The 24,599-nt window shown below is 33.3% G+C and overlaps 1 protein-coding gene across 1 annotated transcript in view; it reads right to left on the bottom strand.

The window, feature by feature from the left end:
• Nav3 (neuron navigator 3) overlaps positions 1 to 24,599 on the bottom strand; it is a 707,491-nt gene that overhangs the window by 45,536 nt on the left and 637,356 nt on the right. Inside the window, exons 20-24 of the mRNA XM_047549063.1 lie at positions 21,500 to 21,688; positions 18,259 to 18,311; positions 13,254 to 13,277; positions 10,803 to 10,880; positions 1,876 to 1,959 (exon numbers count right to left, since the gene is read on the bottom strand). Of these exons, the coding sequence (XP_047405019.1) occupies positions 1,876 to 1,959; positions 10,803 to 10,880; positions 13,254 to 13,277; positions 18,259 to 18,311; positions 21,500 to 21,688 (428 nt within the window). The remainder of the gene's footprint in view (positions 1 to 1,875; positions 1,960 to 10,802; positions 10,881 to 13,253; positions 13,278 to 18,258; positions 18,312 to 21,499; positions 21,689 to 24,599) is intronic.

Raw genomic sequence — 24,599 nt, 5'->3', positions numbered from 1 at the left:
TTTTAAGTATTCCAGCATTATTCATTGAAAATTAACATAACTATTTTCATTGATAGATTCTATGAGAAAATTTACTTACATATATAAAGAGTTGAAGAAAATATGGGTGGGTATATTTCAATATAAAGAAAGTAAGACTTAAATGCTAACCCCCATTTTCAGAAGTATGCCTGCCATATGCCCCAAAATGATTTGTTTTATCTTATAACTTTTAAGGGGGAAAAAAAGAGAGAAATATAAAGAAAGGGAATGTCTCTTGATGGCCCATTGCATGTGCCATAATCAGCATCTAGCTTACTCTTTATGGCAATGCTGTAAGGTAGATATTATCTTTCCCATTTTGCAAATGATGAATTTGAGATTCAGAAAAGGTTGGATAACCTTATTCAAGATTAGATATCTTCTAAGAGACACAGTCAGGATTCACACTCAGGATTACTGGTCTCCAACGTCAATATTCTGTTGCACCTGGTTGCTCAAAAGGCCTGGTAATCCTGTTTACTGGGTTCTTATGTTACTCAGAGGTGTGGCAAACTGGGGAGAGACAGAGAGGGTGGAGGAGGGGAGGGAAGAAAGAGAGAAAGAGAGAGAGAGAGAGAGAGAGAGAGAGAGAGAAATTTATGGGCTCAAAGGAAGTTGTTTTTTGGTTACACTTCCAGGTCAGTTTGATAAGGACGGACAGTATTCTCTTATTCTCTCATGGGCAGGAGAAATCTATGAAATATTAGAATAAACTAGAATACATTTTGCCAGTTATGTCAGGCAAGGCAATTATATGAGGTTATTGGATTTTCTCTTTTAATTGGACTGTTTATTAAGATTTTTCAAAACTTTTGTAAACTTTAAACTTTGGTAATAGATACTAGTTTGGTAAAGCTAATGTTATACCTTACAAAAGCTGGAGACAAAATTGAACCATTCCTGTGGATGAATATAAGCACAGAGTCTGAATATATCCATAGTTTTTTAGGTTGGGAATCTCTTTGAGAATTAGATGAGCACTATGGGTACCTGCTCATTTTAAGTACATATGCAATTTTCATAAAAATTTCCATAAATTTCTGAGGTTGCATGTATCTCTAACAATAATCCAAAGAGATAAGCACTTGGACTAACAGCAGGGAACAAAGTTAACTGGTCACTAAGAAAAAGTGATTAGACCCTCAGCAGCATGGACCTATATTTTGATAGATCTGCCTTTGTGAACTAAATTCTGTTCCTTTCTTTTCAGTATTTCTTCTTCCATGCCATGAGATCCTTTGCATTTACTTTAAAACTTTCAATATAATTGAAATAACATTACTCGAATTCAGAATCATTAGATGCCACCTAGTTAGTTCTTAAGACTCCCAAACTGCACAGCACTGTTCCTGTATGGATGCTATAACTTGAAGTTCCTTATTGTACAGTCTATGCACTTATTCTAGGCATCTTTCCTGGGCATCTCAGCCTACAGACAAGGTTTATTAATGGGTTTATATAGCATGCATTTGTGAAAATTCTCACCAGAGTGCAATTCTTGTCAAATGCATGGAAATTTGCTCCTAGAATATCCTAAATCTCTCTTACACAACTGTTTCTCTTTCTGAACATTTGGTTTTCTTTTAATAGTTCTGGTGAGAAGCAAAATAGACTTCAAAGAAATAACTTGGTGTGTATTCATGTGTGCATGTTCCAATATGGATTCATTTGATCATGTTTTTAATTAAAATTTGAGAAGTTATCATCTTCCCTTTGTTCTGATTTAGTAGAGAATGGATGCTCTGTGGCATTATTTTTAAGGAGCTTCATCTCAGGTATTATTTAAGCATCCTAAGAACATTCTCAGAAACACGCTTCCTCCTTTCAAGTCTCAGTGGCAATTCCTGAACGTACCTTTTGTTCCGCTGTCATGGTTAGACTTTGCAATCGGCCAGTCATATTCCCTAAACTCTTTTCAAAAGCTGCTACGAGGTGAGCCTGTGAACATAATGGAAGAAACACAGTTAAAATGTCAGGGTCTCATGTGGATAGATGAAAACCCTTCATTTTACAAAACGCTTATTTTCAGGTGTTCTAACTCTTTAAATACTGTGACTGTCATGGCTAGCTCACAATGGTGATTCTCCTTTAACATAAATCTTCATTTTTTTTTTTCATCTCTAAACTTTGGCTTCTTAAAAATCAGTGTTCCAGTCTCTTGACATTTAATGTGAGTTCAGCTTCTGAAAGTGGATGATATTTTGCAAATAATCACACCTTCTGGCTTGCACATCACACGGGGATTTGACACCCAAAATACTGAATAAAGTTCTGAGCTGCCAAGTTTTTAGAAAGACCCAAAAGGAGGTCACTGAAACAGTCAATGGACAAATGTTCCTCATTTTTAGACTTCCATGATGACCTTTGAAGATATTGTTAGTTCCTCTGTTGTAATGATGCTCTCCTTTAACTGTCAGACATCTGCTGACAGCTATAACATTATCTTTCCTCTTTTTCTACTTACAAAGAATTGACTTGAAGAGTTGTCTTCACTTTCCAAACTCCTTAATAAAAGGGCTTTTCTTCCTACTCTTTATTCCCTTCAACTAAGGAAGCACAGGTAGGCCATCCAGAAATAATAGTCAGTGATATTTTATTTAGCATTAAGCTTTTGTGGATGGTGGTTTCATTTTAAATCTCAGAAAAATTATACAGACTGTAGTAGATAACAACTCCTACGGTTAAAAAGCATTTGGCAGTCTTACCGCCCCCAACAGGCCAGTTTCTGTTGACATGCCATTATGCAACAACTCAAACCCAGACAACTGAGTGTGAAGAGGTGGGCCAGCCTCTCATTGGGCTGCAGGTCTCTTATCTCAAACTGATAGATTTATACTGACTCCCCCAAGGATCTAAAGGTTGAATATTTTACAACCTAAGTCTACAATAAAAATACATATGGGCAAAACTTAGTAATCCTTGGCAAATGATTGATTTTTCTAAGGGGAGGACTCCACAGCATTCATCCCTCTGTAGCTGGAGCAAGGTTGGAATGCTGAGGAATCTACTATCAAATGCATCACAAGAGCCCTAAGAATCAGGGATCTGGATGTTTATTCCATTATTCATAAAGGAATATCCAAGTCCCTTCCATCAGCATCAGAATACAAAGATGTCTTCCTTCCTACCTCTGAACTCATTCTGGGCTGAGTTTTCTTTTCTTGATGTTAAAATACGGGGGAAAAAAATATCTGTAGGAATACTTCTAAATTCCACTCTACCTGAACCACTCTATGCTCTTGTTTCACTGTCGTCCACCCTTCCTTCCACCTTCTCCCTTCTCCCTCACTTCCCCTCTCTTCTTTCCTCCTCACTCCCTGTCTCGGTTTCTCCCCCCACACACCATTCTATACCACACACACACACACACACACACACACACCCCAGAAACAAAAACAAAAACAAAGACCAACCCTGGAGAATTATACACTGAAGTTTGTTAACACAGTTAATTGGACAATAAGACTCCTAAAAAAAGGAATTCTTTGCAGTTTAAAATATTTCCATGACAAGGAATGGCAGTTTGTGTATACTCTGAAATTAGCATAAGGCTATGTCATATCATTGCTTACATTTTAACTTTTTTTAAATTGTGAAAAATGCTTCCATAAAAGTAAGCAAAATAAAATGTACAGCTTGCTGATTTAATTGCACATTCACCAACCAAATCAAGAATAGGGCATTTCAAGACCCTAGAAGAACCCTCTTGCTCCTTCCCCTTCCGGCTCCCTCTGCTTTGTTAAAGGCAACCACTTTGTAACTTCTGTGTTAAATTATTTTCTTGCTTTTCTTGGTAGAATTTACATCTATGTTTTCCTTCTTAAATGCTATGTTTCCGCCTTCTTAAACACTATAGGATTGTGATCCCTTGAATGTATACAATTGAAGGAAAGAACTTTACCTTTTGTTCATATTTTATAGATTTAATAGGAATTAAAAATATGACAAAGAAATCAGGGTTATTAAGAATATGTCAGCCACATCAATGTTTAAAGCAGCACAATTCACAAAAGCTAAGCTAGGGAGCCAACAAAGGAGACCTTCAACAAATAAATGGATAAAAGAAATTGTGGTATATATAGAAAGGAATATTATTCAGCCATAAAGAAGAAAGACTTTATGACATTTGCTGGTAAACAGATGGATCCGGAGACTATCATGCTAAGTGAAATAAGCCAATCCCCCAAAACCAAAGGTCAAATGTTTTCTCTGATATGTGAAAGCTAACCCTCAATGCGGGGGGTAGATTAGAAATTCAGGGAGTAGACAAAGGGGAATGAAGGATGCATAGAAAAAGGAAAGCCTGTGGAATGAATCTGACACAACTTTCCTATGTTCATATATGAATATATCACACTGAATCTCACCATTGTGTACATACACAAGAAAATAATTTTTAAAAAATCTACAGGCAAGTGGCAGAAAGATCAATAGAGGAAATGAAGAAGGGGAAGGGGGAGGAGAGGTACTGGGGTCTGAACTATAACATGATATATTCCACATGTGTATAATTATGTCAAAATGGATTCTATTGTCATATATAACTATAAAGAACCAATAAAAATAAATAATATGCTATATATTTATATTGTTTAAATTTTGTAGCTATAAGTAATGGCAAAATATTCACAATTAGAATAGCAGTTTCTAATTTCTATAAAATTGCTTTCCACTAATTGTTCATAAAAACCTTATGACTTTATTAAAGAACATGTTCACTTGAGTCATGCTGTTTCATTGAAAGGGATGCTAAAATTATAGTAGTGAAATATTGTTTTATATTTATGTCACCCTGGTTTTATTTGTAAGATTAGCTTTTTTACTTTGGAAGCAGTGACTGTTCAATTTCTCACCAACTGTGGTAAATGGCAAAGAAATAAAACAGGTAAGTGAGAGAATTTTTTTGTACCAATAATGATCTTTATCAACTTAATGAGAAGAAACTAAAAAGCAAAGTTGATTAAACTATAGGATAATGTGGCTAAAACACTTTCAAAGAATAACTTTTTCAAAAATTTTTGATTTTCAGTAACTTTCATCATAGTTTACTTGGTTCTAACTTTGCTTTTGAGCAACTACATCATTTTCAAGTCAGAGTAAATTGTATTAATATGGTGATAATATTCCCTGAGTTGTGTCAGATGAAGTTTATCAAGGCAGAAAATAGACAAGACTATTAGACAAGGAAAGATATCTTTAATACACACAGTCTTTTGTCATAGGATCACACAGTATAATCCAAATAGACATTTAAAGAAAATTACTGTGATGTTAAAGAGTAAGCTAAAATATCATTATATACAATATCTACATTGCATTTGTTCACACATAAAGAAGTGGCAGTTCATCAACCAAGTAAAAAAATACTACATGCAGATATGAAAGAACTTGCATTTAAAAATTAATAATTGAACTAAGGCTGGGTATAGTGGTATATGCCTGTAATCCAAGTGGCTCAGAAGGCTCAGACAGGAGGAGCCCAAGTTTGAGGCCTCAGCAATTTAGTGAAGCCCTAAGCAACTTTGTGAGACCCTGTATCAAAAAATGAATAAAGGGCTGGGGATGTAGCTCAGTGGTAAAGCACTCGGGTTAAATTCTCAAATAACAATAATAGTAATAATAATAAACTGAGAATGATTCTGAAACATAAATAAGATTTAAGATTTCTTTTAGTTTGTACAAAATTGTCCCTTATGTCTTCATTACTGGTAATATGTGCAAAATATTTTTCAGTTAGAAGAAATACAAAAAAGCAAGAGGCACTGTCAGATTATAAAAAAAATATTAAATAGAGCAAATAAGTAGGACACAATCTCAAAGAAAATAATACCCAAGAGGATTTGGTTAAAAGACTTCTTTGCTGAAAAGCAAAAAAGGACCTTTGGTTTTGTTACATATTCATTCAGTAATGTCTTTGAAAAATCTAAGTAATAACTAGCCTGAATTCCCATTTCCAAATTATCTACTGGCCAAGATTTAGAAAGGAAATATATTGAAAAGCAAACAAATACATCCACCTGACTTAGCTGCAAGCAGGCAGGTGAGGGTGAGAGGCCTGAGAGAACCTGGGTTATGGTGTGATGTGACCATGTTCCTCTGCTGTGTACCGATTCAGGGACAGCCAGGCAATAGCATTTACCAATATGCCCTCCCTCTTTCCTAAAGATCCACTAGTACAGTCAGCTTTCTATCCAGCCTCCTGTGGTTTGATGCAGCTCTTTATGGAGCAACTCCACAGGAGGAGGGAAGCCTCCCTGGCCTGGAGGCTCTACTCTGCCAAATGAGAAATGAGCTGACTGGATACCTTTTGACCTGCCACTCATCCTTTTAACAAAGAGGGAGAAAAGCATCTCAGCAGAGAAGTACATTTCAAATTTAAAAATTAGAACAGATCATTATGTGGACTTCATATAAACACAGTCATGTGGGTTCATATCAATTACAAAAATATGCCCAATTAAGGAAAATTACTAAATCCTAACAAAGTATTCATGTATTGAATAAAAAGGAATACCTAGATACTCAGAATAATTATTAAATTGAAAAAAGCAGTTCATGATATTTTCCACACAACCAAATTCACTGAAATCTGTCCTTATAAATTATATTTATTGTATTTCTATAAAACAATCCTTATTGTAGAGATAACATTCGAATGAAACCAAAACATAGTTTACTTGTACTCTGAACAAATTAGGAAATAAAGACTTATTCAGCTATTACGGTAGACACTCTGCCACAATTGGTACAGTGTCAGATTCTTAATAGACCTATCTTTACCTCCAAATACAAATTGTAAATTAACAAAATAAATCCTAGAACTGGGATGCTAGTTCAATGGTAGAAGCTTGTGTTTAGCATGTGTAAGGACCTGGATTCAAACTTCAACATCACAAAAACAAAAACAAAAACAAAAACAAGCCAGCCTGGTGAGGTGACTTAGACCTGAAATCTCAGAGACTTGGGAGGCTGAGGAAGGAGGCGAGTTCAAAGTCAGCCTCAGAAACTTAGCAATACCCTAAGCAACTCAGTAAGACCCTGTCTCTAAATAAAATATAAAAAAGTGGAGGGGATGTGACTCAGTGGTTAAGTGCCCTGAGTTCAATCCCCAGTAACAAAAACAAAAACAAAAAAACAAAATGAAAAATGCCACTTGATTTATCATGAAGAAACTCCATACAAAATGATTTTATTCGGTTCCTATGATTAATTTACTTTATGTGCGTGTTAAAATATATGTATATAATACATACATCAACAGATACTAATTCATTAAATTAAATAAAATACTCTGAATGAAATTTAAACAGCATTCCTTTGAACTGAAGAAAAATCAAGTATTAACTAAATTCTTTGATGGCTCATTATGGTCTGGGAAATCTAAAGTCACATCATAAGCAAAATGTTAAAATGAATGAATGAGTTCAGATGATTTGTGGTTAATATGTGACTTATGAGTAATTCAAATTCTGGAATATGTAAAAGAGATTATTCCCTTGAAAACACAAATGTACATAAATGTATGACTCTATCACTTGTAGTTCTAACTACTATTAAAAATGTTCAAAACAGAAGTATCATTAAAATTGTTTTATAATTATACACATGTTCATTTATATGTCATCAATATTGATTCTAAAATTGAATTCTAATAAACTGCTTTGTTAACAATATAGAAGATGGTGCATATCTTTACTACCTGAACCCTATGACTTCTATAATTTTCAGCAAGTAATTTTTTCTAATGTTGTAAAGCTTTAACAATGCATATCAAAACCAAAGAAGAGAGTAGTAATTGGTAGAATAAGGTTAAAACTCCTAGGAGACTAAAAACTAGACATCTGTTTAAACAAACAAATCCCAAAAATGTCGTAGATCTTTGGGTGTGTAACTGTTCACATTTAAAATAGCTGTGCATTCACAAGAAGTTGCCAAGATGATAGAGAGATCTTGTCTATACCCTTTATCCAGTTTCCCCCAGAGGTTACATCTCACATAATTATAATTTCAAAATCGTGAAATCCATATTGGTATACCTGCTGATTCGCACACTTGGATTCATAACATAACAACTTCAATCAAGACGTAAAATCATTCCACCAACACAAAGATCTCCTTTCAACCCCTTTAGATCCACACAGTCTCCATCTCCCCAACCCCTGGGAATGACTAATCTCTTATCCACTTCTATAATTTTGTCATTTCTGGAATTTTATATAAATGGAATCATACAGTATGTGACCTTTTGAAATGGGCTTTTTTTTTCACTCAGTTAAGTCCTTGTCCAAGGGTTGCCTGCATCAATGGTTCATTTCTGTATGTTGCTGAGTACTATTTTATAAGTATATAAATAAGTACTATTTTATAAGTATATAATAAGGATATATCAGTTTTTCCATTGATAATTGAAGGATAATTTCAATTGTTCCCTGTTTTTATGCTATTTAAAAAAAAAAGTTACGTGCATGTACAGATTTTTGTGTCTATTTGAGGCAATTTGAGAAGATTTTTAAAGTACATTACAAAGTTTAAAAAAAGGGGTAAAAAAGTAGGATATTTATTAGGCTCCTATTTGTTTGCATAAAGTATTATAACATAGCTGTAACTTGGGGGAAACAAAATAACTGGGCATTTTCTTTAAGACTAGTACTTTTTAAGCTTGCATAAAGGCAAGCATAAAATCATCCTTTGGTACTGCTTCCTCTCATTCTGTTCCTTATTTTAATTTTTTTTTCATTATTATCCCTCTAGAGAGAGATTTTTTTTTCCCAATTGTCCACTCCTGTCACAACATTTTAACAGTACATATGTGCTAGAAATCCATTTATATACCATATGTATATTTGGGCTTTATACATGAAGAGAGTTGGAGTTTTTTCAACCCCAAGAACTAAGTTTTCCTCTTTTGATGGTCAACACCCATCAGGGAATGTGTGCTCCAAGGTCATGATGACACCTTGGTAAAAATGGTGTGATGAGAACAATTGGAGAACCGGTAGGTAGCCAGTGGTTGACATCTTTCTAAAGGGTCTGTTCCCTTTCCAAATCATGGTCAAGAGTTGACCATCACAGCTGTGCCTCCATGTTGGAATGTGGCTCCTACTGTGTGCACAAGCTTTTGTTAAGTGCATGTTGTATGTGTGTACCTAGGGGTAAAAAAATCAAACAAAAGGTTTAGAGGATACACAAGAAACCAATAACCAAAGTGGGAAAGGCATCTTAGGGGGAAACTGAATATATATTTCTCATAAAATGCTCTTTTAGTTTCAATTTTTTTCCTTCTAACAATATGCATGTATTACTTTTTAAATGAAAAATTCTCAGTTCATATTCCATTGTGTTTTGCAGCCATATTATTCAAATATCTGAATTCTATGCTGAGGTCCACCAAGAAACATTTACAAAATACTATAAGGCCCTGAGTAACTGCTTATGATGACTGTAAATGTTTTGACAATCTAATGGACAGGGCCAGTCACTGGCCTTCCTCACTGCAGTGAACACTAGCTAGTGCGACTCTGGCATTTACACTGTACAAATTCAGGAATCTACACAAGGGTATTTTATACCACTATCACATAACCTATAATATAAAACTTATAGTTGCCTTGGAACTATCTCTTTAAGAGTTCTTCTTAAAAACAAAATATAGTTTAAATTATACTCTTGTCTTCTAATAATGTCTAAACAATTCTCTAAAATTTTGCTTTTATGTTTTAAAAATCCCCTAACAACACCAATAAAAAATAATTGAGTCCCCAAATTCATATGATTCTCCAGAAGTTGAAAAAATAAATTCAATTCAAATATCGTGCTAAAATGAATACACTGTGATTGAAAGGACATTTCCTTTAGAATTTAGTTTGCAAAAATAATTTCTATTCTCAAAGTGTTTCTTGGTAAAGCACACCTGCTCGATCTTGATGTCATGCTTTGTCTAGGAAACAGAAAGTCTCCATAGCGGCAAGGCGGAGAGCAGCTCAGAGCTAAACAGCAGACATGAGTAAACTATTGTGGAGGGAAGGTGGCAGATATTGCAAAAATAGCAGGAGCCCCCCATCTCTTGCTGTTGTTCCCAACACTACCATTGCCTAGGACTGGGCACAATGCCACATGTTCCCCTTTATTATTCTGCAGCTACTCTGAGGGCTCCCTGGCACATGGAAATACATTCAATAAATGTTAATATAATTGATGAACTTCACTGTCGTCACTTTTGCCATTCTAAGCTGCTTTGATGCCAGTAAAAATGTATTCTTTTGTACTGTCATGAGAAGGCTGCCAAGGTTTTTCAAGACAACTATATCTCATCTGTAATGTAGCTAAGCTATTCATATTTAGATCTAATTTAATTTTTTAGAATTAATTGGATGCTCAACTAATTGTTCAATAAACGAAGCTGAAGGAGGCAGAGAACATGAATATTTCATTTTCCTAAGCCAAACACTAGCAACCCTTATTATATTAAGGCTTGAGAGAAACCTGTGAATGGGGAGTAACAAAAATAAGAAACAAGAAGTGACTTTTACAACTGATACCACTGTTAGAAATCTATGGGAAACAAAAAGCCATTTTAACCACATTGGGACTCCTCCTCTATGTGAATTTACATTTTATTACTGTGTGGGCAGAAAAATTTAACTTTATATGAGTCCCACTATTCAGCACCTTACATCTGTGTAATTTTGGACACTTAAAATTTGTAAGTGTGCTAACAGATCTACTCTATTTTGTTATATAAAATTCTGGTGTGAGATATTTAAAAATCAAAATAGACTTACATTGGCTGACAGTTGAGATGTGAGGGTAGCAACTTTTTCTTGAGATGCAACCAACTCTCTCCGCAGTTTATGAATTTGCTGAATGGAACAAAAAATTAATTCAATATGCTAGGGGATTGTTACTTAAAACTAAGAATTCTATCTAAGAAAGTAAATACTATATTTAACCATGACTGCATCATTACCAATTCCTAAACTTGTGAACACCAGATACACAGTAACCACCAAATGTCAGTGCCAATTCCTAAAAGAAGTGAACACCAGCTACACAGTAACTATGAAGAGAGGAGCAAACTGGGACTCAAATATGCAAATCAAAGGATTTTTACTTCTACTTGCAACCCTGCATGACTCAAGATGCAGTTTACTTTCTCCATAGATTCTTTTCCCTCCCCCAAAATTTTGGTAATAAAATTCAGGCAGAAATTTTTAAAATTAAATATGCACCCTATACATTTTTTTTTTTTTTGCAAGAGATAATGTTATTTTTTCTGAAGGTCTCAGAAATTTTTTTTGTGTGTGTACATTTTTATTTTCTAAGGTTTGGCAAGTTCTCAAAAGCTGTAGAATAGTAGTATCTGAAAATTGGGTTTAATTTAACATTTAATAAGTCCATATTTAAAAATAATTTTATGGGATGGAGTTTTAATAATTAACAGAGAAGTCTTCTCAAATATTTAATGCCTTTTATTTAATGAGCTATTATGCTTTATGGACAGACATCTATGGCTTCAAAATAAGGGGGAAATTACTAATATTACACAATTAAATGATGAACCAACAAACTAAATATTCTAAAATGTTTCCATTTTAGTTAACACTTTAATAAAACTGATATAAAGAATTATGGCATATCATCTCATATCTAAAATCTTCATAAGTGTTTTTGGCAGTCTGAACAAAATATCTCAGGTTGCCAGGAAGTTTAAAGAGTGATTAGTAAGACAAAACATTTACAATCATATGAAACTAGGTTCTGAAAGTGTATTTCTGGTCTCTAGAGATTTCAGTTACTTAAGATGCCAAACACACTACAGTGATGTTTCTCATTTCTTAAAATACAAGTTCCCTATTGTTGGAATCAGACTTTTGGAATGCTGTCTCAGTTTGAAAGAACATTCTAGACATTGTTCGTTAAGTGTCCTTTCCCCCACTGCACAAAAGATTTTGTGAAAAGAAATGGTGGTCAATACTGAAAGTCTCTAAAAGAAAGAAAAGGAGATCTCTTCACAGGAAGCAGAGACTCCATCTCAGCTGCATTTTTACAGAGGAGTTACACCCCAGTCCCAACTATCATTTGAGTTACATGTACATGATGATGACTATAAATAGTTTCAGAAAGCAAAAATCTCATGTTTTCAGACCAAAAAAGACTTTCTAAAATTAATAGTCTATTATTACATGATTCTAGTTCCTTTAAGAGATAACCCAGGAAACTATAATATAAATGATATTTTTCCAAACATATGACCCACTATGGTGCATAAGTGAAAAACGGGAATGGGCTGACTTAGGCAAATAGATGTAGCATTTCTAGATCCCAGCAGTCATGGTGTAATAACATTAGAAGTTTTGTCATGTCCACCCAATGGAAAGACAACAGTTGGGTTTTTAAACATTGAATTCACTCTTTGGTCTAGAGATTCTAAAGATAAATTGTATAACCAATACCTTTTTAGTATTTTAGACATAGCAAAATGCTTCTTTAAGAGTTCATGAGATAGGACTTCGAAGTAAAGACATTCCTTTACAAAGCCTGGTGCCCAGGCATTTATTTCTTCTGTGGTGTGACTGCCTCAGTGCAAACTTATCAAATAGTTATTACCTCACTTTGAATAAAGTCCTAATTAAACTCCCTCTGCTCTCCAACTCAGGACAAGTTTCATATAGAAGTAAAGGAAAAGAATTTTTCTCCAGGTTGCACTTTGATTTGTATATGACTGCAACCAATATATATTTGTGAAATTTGATTAGAATAATATGCCATCCTAGACATAAAATAGCAATAAGAGGGAACATGGTCATTACACAAAATAGTTAGGCAGGTGTCTGTTATAGGGAGGACCTCTGCCTCAGACTCAGTGCGTCCATTAATCCCATGCAGATGGTCTCACAGACAGTTTGGAGTCGGGGGTGGGACTAATAAAATAGATACACGGTCTTCCTATTTTACAAATTCATTCATGAATAAACAAGAATCTACTAATAAAGACAATTTATTAGTTACTGAGCTAAGATTAAATCTAGAGTATAAGAGTGGAATTTGCTTCTAAACATTTCCTTTCATTTCTTTTAAGACGTTAATAGCTAAAACCATTCCGAGCTAGCTGGCTGGCTTTTCTCAGTCCCTCATGATAGTTATGGTATTGTATCGCAGAGCCCTCTAGTGGTAACAACACTCATTTCATCATAAATGGAAATGGTCAAATATGAAAATGTTTGCTTTTTTACCTCTGAATGAGCTTTTTCTTCAGCCTGTAAAAGATAAAAGGAAAAGAAATTTAATGATAAAAGTTAATATCAATTCATTTCTTATGAACAAATGAATAAAATAATTACCGTGTATTTAAAATGTCTTTGTCTAATGTAGGAATCAAGCCAAATGCACACAATCATTATATTAATAAATAAAACAGGATACCATAGGATCTAAAATGAATATTCCTTTATATATAATGAATTTTTTAAAAAATATAGATAATTTAACATGCCTTAAAAGAAAAGATAAAATTAAAGAACACCAAGATTTAGACCAAAAACAACAGAAATGAAATAATTATAAAATTATATTCTAAAAGAATGAGTACATAGAAAAATGTAATATTGTGTTTTTCATACAGATTTTTGAAAATGGAGTCCATTAAATTGTAGAGCACCTAAGCAAAGATTTAGGAGTAAGAATTTTGTTCTGTGACTTACAGATCATACAGAATGTCAAATAAAGTTGGGGGAAAATGAAGACCTCTACTGATAATCACAGCAAATAAAGGTTATTCATTTCTATTTTTTTTTACTTTCCCTAATGATTCTTAATTAAATTTATTGGGCTGCAAGTCATCAAAACACTAAATGGCCCAGTGATATGGTGGCAATAAAAGTGTCTTTGGTTGTGCTGCTATAGGAACTTGCAGGTGTTTTTTATTTCAGTATAGAAAATTCCTAGCTCTGCTTTTCTCTCCACTTCATGTTGGGCTGCAAAATACCAGAAAATGAGTTGCGTGCACCATTACACTGGGGAAGCTTTTTCATTCTAGAAAAAGTTATAGAATGCATAATATCGCTGAATAATAAGTCTGTCCATTCCTGTAAGCAGAAACAAAGCTGAAAAATAATCTCTTAACTACTATCCCTATTGTTGGGATATTTCCTGATTAGTCAATATAAAAAGTACGTATCTTAAAGGGTTTTTTTTTTTTTTTGTCTCTTTTCTTCCAGAAAATAAAAATAAACAAAACAATAAGTATCAGGATACATTTTATGCATAAAGATATCTTTAACCTGAGTTTTGTCTTTCCTGCATTTTCTCTACCTCTAAAAAAATGTCATATGATTAAATCATAAAGTGATAAAGTGGCTAACCTGTATAATCATAATAGCCTTTATAAGAGTACACTGTTTTAAAAAGCAATGCTGACATAAATCTTAGACATTTTACATCCCATGTTCAGCATACTAAGTGAAGATATTTTTTAATTCTAATGATTTGAAGGCTTAATATACAGTTTATTTTTGGAATTGAAATTAAGCAAGGAATCTTTTAAGCAAAAATTTTCATTGCTTTAAGCATATAGTTCAATTAATGATGACTTAGTTTTACCTAGTACATTATATATTTATTGTTGGTTTGTTTTGTCTATATTCTGTTTTTAGGCTTATTAGGATTATATTAAACTGGCAAAGATTTGGTAAATATTTCATGCATTTGAAGAAAGAGATACACTTTATTTAAAATATAAATGTTTATCACATTTTTATTAAAATATCCCAAAGTTGCATATGCTAGTAAGCATAACCATTATTAATTCTATATACACTGCATAGCATGGCTTTTCTCATTACTGATTTCTTAGTTATCTTTTTGTCACTCCTTGCCCTCTTTCATACTCTATGGTTATTAATAGTGGGTAGATATTACCCTCAAGTTGAAGGAGTGAGCCAGAATCTTAATATTGTATTTCTTTCAGTGGTCTAAGGAGTGGGATTAATGATATCATGATGGAATTTGATTACTTACTATGTTTTAATGATGATTCTGAAGCAAGACTAATGTTCTTAAGGATGGTAAACAACACAAAACACCTTGCCTAAATTAAAATATATCAGTTGACTCTTTATTCTTTAAGCCATTATATGGCCATTTATTTATTTATGAAAATAATACTTCAGTATTATCTATGTGTCAAGCAATAGGCTAAGGAGCTACTCAAGGAATCAGACAGGGCCCCTGTTTCCATGAAAGATGTATAAATTTGAATCCAAGTGCAGAATGGCTCCAATAAAAATTTAATATACAGTAAATAAAAAAAAACTAACAACTCCAATAAAGATCTAATATAAAACCAATCAAAAAAATCTACTACAAGGATCACAAATTTAAAAACCTAAGAGGATGTATGGATAGATGTATGGATAGATATATATACACGTGTTTGTGTATGTGTGTGTGTGTGTGTGTGTGTGTATAAATAATAGAGAATGAAAAGGGGTTCTGAATAATTTTTTTAAAATCACACAACCTTCCTAGATTATCATTTATTTTCTACTTTTTTAACAGAGATTTGGAAATTGAGGAGCATTTCTATGAATAATGCAACAGCACAATGATAACTAGTGACCTAAACTTAGCTCCAGTGTCAAGAAGAAAAGAGGTGTTGGAGGTCGTGGCTTGCCTGAGAGCAGGTGCCACCATCCAAGGTGACTATTAGAAACACAGAGGAATTTCATCTGTGTTGTTAGATACTCCAACTACTTAAAAAAGGATTTTCAAGTGTGCATCTTAGGGAAAAGTTCCAGATTTCACAGTGCTGGTTTAGATTTAAAAACAAACATAAACTCTAAAGTTTCCAAACTCCTTGGCAAATCAGATTGGGTCTGTGATTTCTAAACAGTTTGCAGAAATTCCATGGGACAGATGGAGTAGATCTGGGTGATGTTTTCAAATTTTATTTTATAGGTATAATCCAAAGAAATTGGGCAACTTGCCTGATGTCACACAATAATTACTGGTCCAACCAGATAAGAAAGCAAATCAACTAAATATCCAAAATCCTTATGAAGGCGTGAAGAATAATAATTAATCACTTTTTCACTTCATGGTTTGAAAAGCACTTTCACAGATATTTTACAGCCAGTTTAATCCCAGTACATGATTGTGGGGAATGAAAACAGAATGATCCTTTTTATCTTTTTTTTTTTCCCCTTAACTGTTCTCAAATATGCATTTTTGAATTATTTTGTTATAATTAGCCAATTTAAATATATAATTTCCATCACTTCTAATACATTCAAAATTTCTATCATTTCCAATACAACTAATTAAATTACTAACTAATAATATCACTTCATCTCATAGCTTGATCATCTAACCCATTCTTTCTATGCTTCATACAGGGCTCTATTTCAGCTCTAAATGTCAACTTATACCTATGTATAGGTTCTTTATTTTAATGTCTGTTTCTGTTCACATTATAATTTTAATACAACAATACTTTTCACTGATTCTTCCTGATTGTTTTCATGATTTGGACATCCTATTCCTATTTTCCTATATTTTAAAAAGTTTATTTTTCATTTTTGTTCAACATATATTAATTTTACACATTAATGGAATTCAGTGTGATATTTCCACACAGAAATACAGTGTGCACTGGTCCAACCAACCTCCCTTAGTCTACCTTTTTTTATTTGATAAATTTACCTGCTTTGTTCCCTATAAACTTGAACTATTTACTCTCATAGCCACAAGGCCCATGTGCTTACTTAAATTTAGATTAATTAAAATAAACAATATAGTTCCTCTGTCACACACACTAGACATATTTAAAATAACCAATAGCAACCTGCATCTAGTATTAGCCAGTGCAGATAAGGGATATTTTTATTATCACTAAAATTTTTAGTGGACCCTGGACTAATTCATCATCTATTTTTCCTTACACCCATGATCTTTTTCCTCTTTCTCAGCTTCATAAAAGAAGGTTTACACACATATTGTTATTGCATTTATTTAAAATATGATTATAATTATGCGCCATCTTTTGCTACCATAGAGATTTAAATTGTAGTGGTTTAAGTCAGAATACATTTCATAAATGAGTAACAATATTAGATCCAAAGGAGAAACACAATCTTAACATATTTGATATGTTTTTTATAATACACTTTCACATTTTTATTTGTTTATTCATTAACCTACATATCTTCGTTTATAGGACTTAATGACAATTTTAATCATTAAAAGGAGAAATAAGAAAAATAATGTCTGCAGTGACAGGTGATCATGAATGTCTCTTCTAAAGCAGTAAATAGACATGATTAATTTACAAACAAAAGGCTGTAACATTTAAACCTAATGAAAATAAGTGAAAAAAAATCGTATTGTCCTTAACACTTAATTGCTCAGTGGGAGTTGAAGGCTATGGACTTTTGTAAACCTTTCAACACAGGATTAAGAATTACTCATAGCGTCCAAGTCTCACAGAGATTCAGTAAACTGCTTTAATATGCTGCCTGTTACCTGGGCCTAAAGGAAGCTTCTTATAAAACATAACTTCCTGTAGGCTTTTTTAAAGATAAAATTATATTTAATGGACAGAAAATCTCATTTTGGCAATAGTAAACTATAATTTCACATACTGGGAAAATAATTCGAAACACACTGGCTTTCCTCTTCTAAGAAACAAAGTTTTTGGCTGGGGGCATAGTTCAGGGTAAAAGTGTGTGTTTAGCATGCTGGAGGACCTGGGTTTGATGGCTAGCAGCAAAAAATATATTTTTAAAAAGTCTTTTAAATCACACTTTTAAAAAATATATATGCTTTTGAAAAATCGTGAGTTCTTTCAGGATGAACAGTCTTTACAAAAAAATGAACTTAAAACATATAAAGATGAAAAAATGCCATAGAACAATTAAGTAATGAATCAGAGAATCAAACAAGGAAAACAAACTAACATTATGAAAATATGATAAAGCATAGTTCATGATTTCAGGGACTCCATGTCATCCCAATGGATGTTATGAAATTCAATTTTACACCCAGACATCGATTATAATTAGTCAAATGAAAATACATACAAGTGGGTCACAGAGGGATTGATGGAGTACTTGCCAGCTTAATGTGTATAGAGTGGCTTTAGAGTATGCCTTTACTTTTCCACAAAATTGTGTAAATGTCATTCTGCTTAATCATCTATACCATGGCATAGGCAGAAGCTTTTCCTTAACAGGTAATACTTACTGTGGAGTAAAGAGAAGAAGTGCTGGAGACCAATGATAATGAAGAGCCATGAACTAGAGAAAACAAGAACGACAGAATGAAAATATTGATGTCTGCTCACAAACCCCAGGCCTTAACTGACAAAGTAAAGAACAAGAGGCTAGGAAAATAACATTAACAGTTAGCTATAAGATTCTGAGAACAAGTTTGTATATGGTTTATATCTAAAAATATTCCCCTATGAGTTTGTATGTTACGTAATATAGCAATGTTCAGAGGAGAAAAGATTAGATTATGAGAGTTATAATTTTCAGTAGATTAAGATATTTAATCTGAATGGACTACTGGTTGGTTAATAGTAGGCAAGTGGGGCTTGGCTGGAGGAAGTAAGTCACTGGGGACACGACCTTGGACTATATCTGCCCCTGGCTCCTTCCTGCCCCCACTCTGATTCTTGGCTGCCATGATCTGAGGAGCTTTTCTCCATCATGCCCTTTTGCTATTACGTTCTGACTTGCCCTAGGCCCAGGGCAATGGAGTCGGCTGACTCTGAACTGAATCTGAAATCGTGCACCCAACTTCTTCAAGTTATTCTTGTCAGGCAGTTTGGTCACAGTGTTGAAAAACTGACCAGCACGGTCCATAATAAATTTTTGGAGATCAAGATGTTGAGACATGGAAAGATTCCCTACCACTCCCTAAAGCATCTTATTTAACAATTTATAGAAAGAAGTTGACAGGCATGAGTCCTAAAAATAATTTTACACAAAATGAAAAGTATAAATTCTCATATAGTAAATAGAAAATCATGAAAACGCAAAATAAATTTGTTATTAGCTTTTAAAGTCAAAAAAATACTTTGTGTTTATTCATCTAATTTCATTTTTATCCAGAAAACATCCATTTTTAGAAATTTTCTTCCTATATTTTCAGGGACATAAGCATTTTTTCCAACTAGCTATTTCAGTAATAAGTTGTAATAAGTTGATGGTGTTTTTTTAAATGTAGGATTATGGTTTCTTTAGAAATTTTAATTATATATAAATACTTTTTATTTCAAGGGGTATCATAAAAAGTAAGAATGGAAATTGTATGCTGTCTTTTATTTAAGTATATCAAAATGCCATCTTAAACAAAGTCTATTTTATTCTTTTGTACTTTCAATGTATTAAATCCAAAAGGTGGATAAATTGTGATTAATACAGTTTGCAGAAAATCTCCTCCCCTTTTCATGATGAGACAATATAGTTATTTCTTCTAACTTATTTCTTAAATAAACATTAGTTGAACACACACAGTGCGACAGGCCCTTGCTAGATCTTGGAACTACAAAATGAATAAGAAACAATGATAGGTGCCCCCAAAGAAGTAGAAAGGGAGCATTAAAAATAATTGCAACAGAGCAACAGAAATGTCATTACTACTGATGCTTTGTTAGTATAAGAATTCATGGGAAGTGAATTCAAAGTGTATAGAAGTGAGTCAAAAGAAGAATAAAGAATTCTAACTTGGGTTATATTACCATTCTATGAGATGTGCAAAATAAAATATCAATCTTTAAACCAATTATTCTTTTTAAAAGCACATTCTTTCAATTTCTGATAACTCATTTACAAACTAAGAGTGCTAGCCTGGTGTATCAGAAGGAAGATGGATAATGAATTAGGAAATTCTGGTTTCATTCTTTTTCTGTCACTTATTATTTATAGGTCTGAGACTTTATACCTTATAGCTTAGTTTCTTCATCTGTGAGTGTGAGCACTGGCCAAGATGTCAATAAAATATTTTCCTTCTAGTTCAATCATTCCTTAATTCTAGATCACAACTGAGTAATAATAATAGGTCAGTATCTTGTACATGGGCATCGAAAATCCATCTCACCTACGCAGGCTGGCTTTTAGCAATTCAGAGTATTTAAAGGTCAGAATGTCTCAGCATACAAACATCACTCTATTTGTCAGTGAGGCACTCAAGGACATTGACTGTATGCTAAGCATATTGTTTTTAAAGTATTATAAGAGGCCTGCATGTGAGAGAAGGACACACCCATTTCAGAGAAATAATGACCTTACACTTCAGAATACTTAAAATTTGTCTACTACACAGCGGAATAAGCAGATTCACCAGGGTATAAATAACTCACTGTCACAGTGAACTCAGTAGTTTCGTTAATATCCCAAAAGGAAGACGAAAATGTTGTCAACTGATTTAATGCCAGCATATTAAATGTACAGTGATAACCTGAAAAAAACAAGTCAATTGTCCTAGCTGCCTAAAACTTTAGTTAGAAGATGTTTTAAATAAGAAACTCCCTAGGACAAAGTTATAGAAGCAGAAATTAGGACTAATAAAGTTAAGAAGCTTGTCCAAATTCAAATAAATAGATTGATGGTTAGATGTTTAAACCCTGGTATGTTTCGAGACTAAAGTTTTCTTTTTATCTGTAACTATTAAAGATGAGGATGGTTGCTTTCATTTTGATTTTATTGTAATCAGTTTGGATTTCTATGTTTGGGTTTCTTTAATACTAGCTGATACACTTAATATGTATGTCATGTATTTCCTTTATAGATAATTAGAAACTCATTCTTAAAATAAAAGAAAAACAGCTCTAATGTAATTAAGTTTGGTATTTGAGGTCATATAGTTTAGGAAAATGTGTACAATATGCTTACTGAGTTTTAAAAGATTCCCTGGAAGTATTTATGAAATAGCTAGAAAGACATTTGTTAGGATAATCTGGATTTTATTGCCAATTGGTTAAAAAATGTGACTTATAAAGCAAATATAGGTACAGCAGGAATTCTAAGATGAAATGATTAAAAAAAAAAAAAAAAACTAACACCAGAGGAAGTTTCTGAGAAAAAAAAGACAGCAACATGTGATAGTCCATATGACAATTTTTCTGGCTTGTGTATTTTTATGGTATGTAAACTAATATGTCAAACAAAATATTTCCTCTAATATTTGACACATCTGGGTAACAGTCTCTAAAATTTTGCATATTTCTATAAGAGAACATTGGATTTATTCTAAATTGTTCTATAGCCAAGCATTAATCTAAACAAATTCTGGCATATATCTAAATGCATCATATAGAGAAGATCCTGCAGAATAAATCTTAAAGCTCTAGGGTTTCCCAAATGAGGATGTACTTACTCATTTACTTCTTCAGGGATCTTTGTGCTGTAAGGGATGGGACAATTTTCCTCTCAGAGTTAAATAAAATTCTTATCTTCATCCTCCCTGGCCCTAAGCTTACCTTCTTCCATGCTGTCTCTGAATGAGCCTGAATGACTGATGGCACGAGGCCTTTCCTCTAGTGAAGTGGCGCTCCCACAAAGCTGGGAGTCATCATAGAGATCGAAGGAAGAGTCCTGGGCTGGGATGCTGTTGGAGCGCATCATGCTGGGCCCAGGAAGGTTAAACTGAGACAGATTGGTTGGACTCACTGAAAAAGAAAGCATATGCAGACTGTTACTCCAGGGCTTGAATGACAGAAATAGAAATTTGAAAGAAAGTGAGAATTCATCCCAATTCTTAGAGAAACATCATTTATAGGGTGTCCCTATTAAGGTAGGCCAAGAGTCTATCTCTGAAATGTCTATCACTATTGCCAGAGTCCCTCTTTTCCTCTGGAACTTTCATGACAAGCAGTATGTCAGTTTGTCAAGCAACAGTAAATAAAATCACCAACTCACCTCTACTGCCCATGCTAGAAATGCAGTAACATGTAAATTTCTGCACACTTAAAGAAAAGATTGTCTTTCTAGAGTCTACAGACTTCATTTTAGAGAAAAAACACTAATTAACTGGGAAAAGCAAAATGGAAATGAAAGTAAAATTTAAAAAATCTAACTTTCCCCAAAAGAGATTTTTAGGTACTTCTAGGCAAAGGCCTTCAGTCATTCTGAGTTCTGAATTTATGTAAGTTCATGGTTAGCGCTTCCATTATTATGAGAGTTAGGTTATAAGGAGGATAAATAAAATAAACTTTTTCCTTATATGAAATGCAATGTAATATACATGGTATTTGTAAGTCTCTCATAAAGTGAACCATAGAAAACTAATTTCTACTGAGTCTAAGAAGAGAATACCACGAGACTCTCAAAAATCATAAATATGTTGTATTTCCAAGGAAGTATCTTAAGTCTATAATTTAAGAAGTTTATTTCTTATAAATAAGAATTTATGGTCAATAGAAGATATTTATTTAAGAACTTATGTTCAATGGCCTGTTGCTGTATGGTGCTAATGGTGTTCAACAATTTAGGCCAAATGAGAATCACCAATTTAAGGAAAGATGTAAGTGATTTAATGTATGGTGCATTTGAAATACAGTTTTGAAATCTGGAATAAAATTATAGCAGAAAAATTGAGAAATGTATTTTTTAAGAAAAGCAATTTTATTACTGATATTTGAGGAAACTTCTAACTTCTTAAGCTATGAAGGGAACAACTGAGTCCTTTCAGAACCTTGGGGAATGCATATCAATGCCTTGGAATTGGTCTTTCATGCAGAAGAAAATTTTATACTTCTTAATATAATTAATGACTGCCACAATAAGGTAAAATTAGAGGAGTGTACCCTGAAGTAATTCAAGGGGTGTGTACCTCCTGTTTTCCAGGCACTGTGCTTGATATTTCATAGTCATTAACTAGATTGTCACACAGAACAACCCTCTAATAGAGCTAGTATGGATTAAAGTAAAAGAAAACACAAGACCATGAATGACATCTACGTGTGCATGTGAGAAATATAATAAAGAAGAAACTACCGATTCGCAAAGTTTATCATACATTGTAAGGAAGGAACAAAGAAAAGAATGGAAATGGAGAAGGAGGGAGACAGAGGGAGAGAAGGAGGGAGAGAGAAAGAACAAGAGAACAAACCTATTTTGAAGTACATTCCTTTAGCCTTCAGTCCCAGTTCTGTATGGTTATGGTTTAGAGATAGTAGGACATTCAAAATTTGAATATTAATGTTTAAGGTACCTGGATTAGTGTAAATCATCTTATTATGGGACTACATACAATATGAATTTTTTTTAAATCTTGTGAGATAAATGCTTTCAACTTATCTACAAGTGCATTATTTTAATATATGTATCTAGAAGTTAGAAGGACATTTGTTCACTGTTTGGCTTCACATAGTTGTTACCAAAATGATTACAGAGGTATCCAAGTGAAGTGTCATTTCTTTTTTTTATAAGATGGTTTTTATTCTAAAAACATGCTATTTTTTGAGAATTTTTCTATTACTGTTTTTTCATTAGTGCATATTAATTACACAGAATGGTGGATTTCATTATGGCATATTCACACATGCAAATAACATTTTGATCATTTTCACCCCCATTACCCATCTTATCCCCCCTCCCTCCCCATTCCCTTCCTCTCCACTAATAATCTCCCTCCTGTATTCATATTATCTTTCCCCCTCCAGATTCCATTGATGAAAGGAAACATGTGATAACTTCTCTTTCTGGTTTGGGCTTATTTCACTTAACCTGATCATCTCTAGTTTCATCCATTTTTCCTGAAAATGACATGATTTTGTTATTCCTTATGTTTTCTTTATCCAGTCATCTATTGATGGACACAGGTTGGTTCCATAACTTGGCTGCTGTGCATTATGCCACTGTATGCATGGATGTGCCGCTACCTCTATATATGCTGACTTTATTTCTATATCAAGGAGTAATATAGCTGGATCATTTAAAAACATAATGCTTTCCTCATTCAAGGTAACACATTAATGGGGCTTATAGTAGACTTTAAAGGACATAATTGGATTTACAAAGACTTTTGATAACGTTTCTATTGGAAATATACCCATGGTATTTAAGAATGTTCAATTAAGGTAATATCATAGGCAGGCTAGCTTTATTTTGTTTTGGTGCTAAATTTGAATAGAAAGATAAACATAGAATGGTCCCTGATTTCAAGAGTGGCCACTAGGGAAGGTAACTGAAAAGTAAAAAGTTTAGTATGTAAAATATACCAAAAAAGTTACGTAACAGAAGACAAAAGTAACAGAGAATTTTTGTTAATGGAACAGAAATTAGTAGAGGGAGTATAGTGGTTATACTTTCTATGGGCTTCAAATATCCCGATATCAACATTTCAGTTTCTTCATTAATAAAATAAATAAATAAATAAGGTAGAATAAGTGGTTTCTAAGATCCACTCCAAGCCAGGAGACACACACAACTTCCCAAATAAGAGAAAAATAGATGTAGATATATTAGGGAAAAGAAGGCTACTGGCCTGAATTAAATTGAATGTGTAGAGCAGTCATAATTTCTATTAAAATTATGTATTTATTTGTGGTGATTTGTGGAGAACAGGAATAGAAGTGT

The sequence above is a fragment of the Sciurus carolinensis genome, chromosome 4 (genome assembly GCF_902686445.1).
Source record: "Sciurus carolinensis chromosome 4, mSciCar1.2, whole genome shotgun sequence".
Taxonomy (NCBI): Eukaryota; Metazoa; Chordata; class Mammalia; order Rodentia; family Sciuridae; genus Sciurus; species Sciurus carolinensis.
The sequence above is the reverse complement of the archived record's forward strand: the minus strand, read 5'-3'. Positions and strand labels throughout refer to the sequence as shown.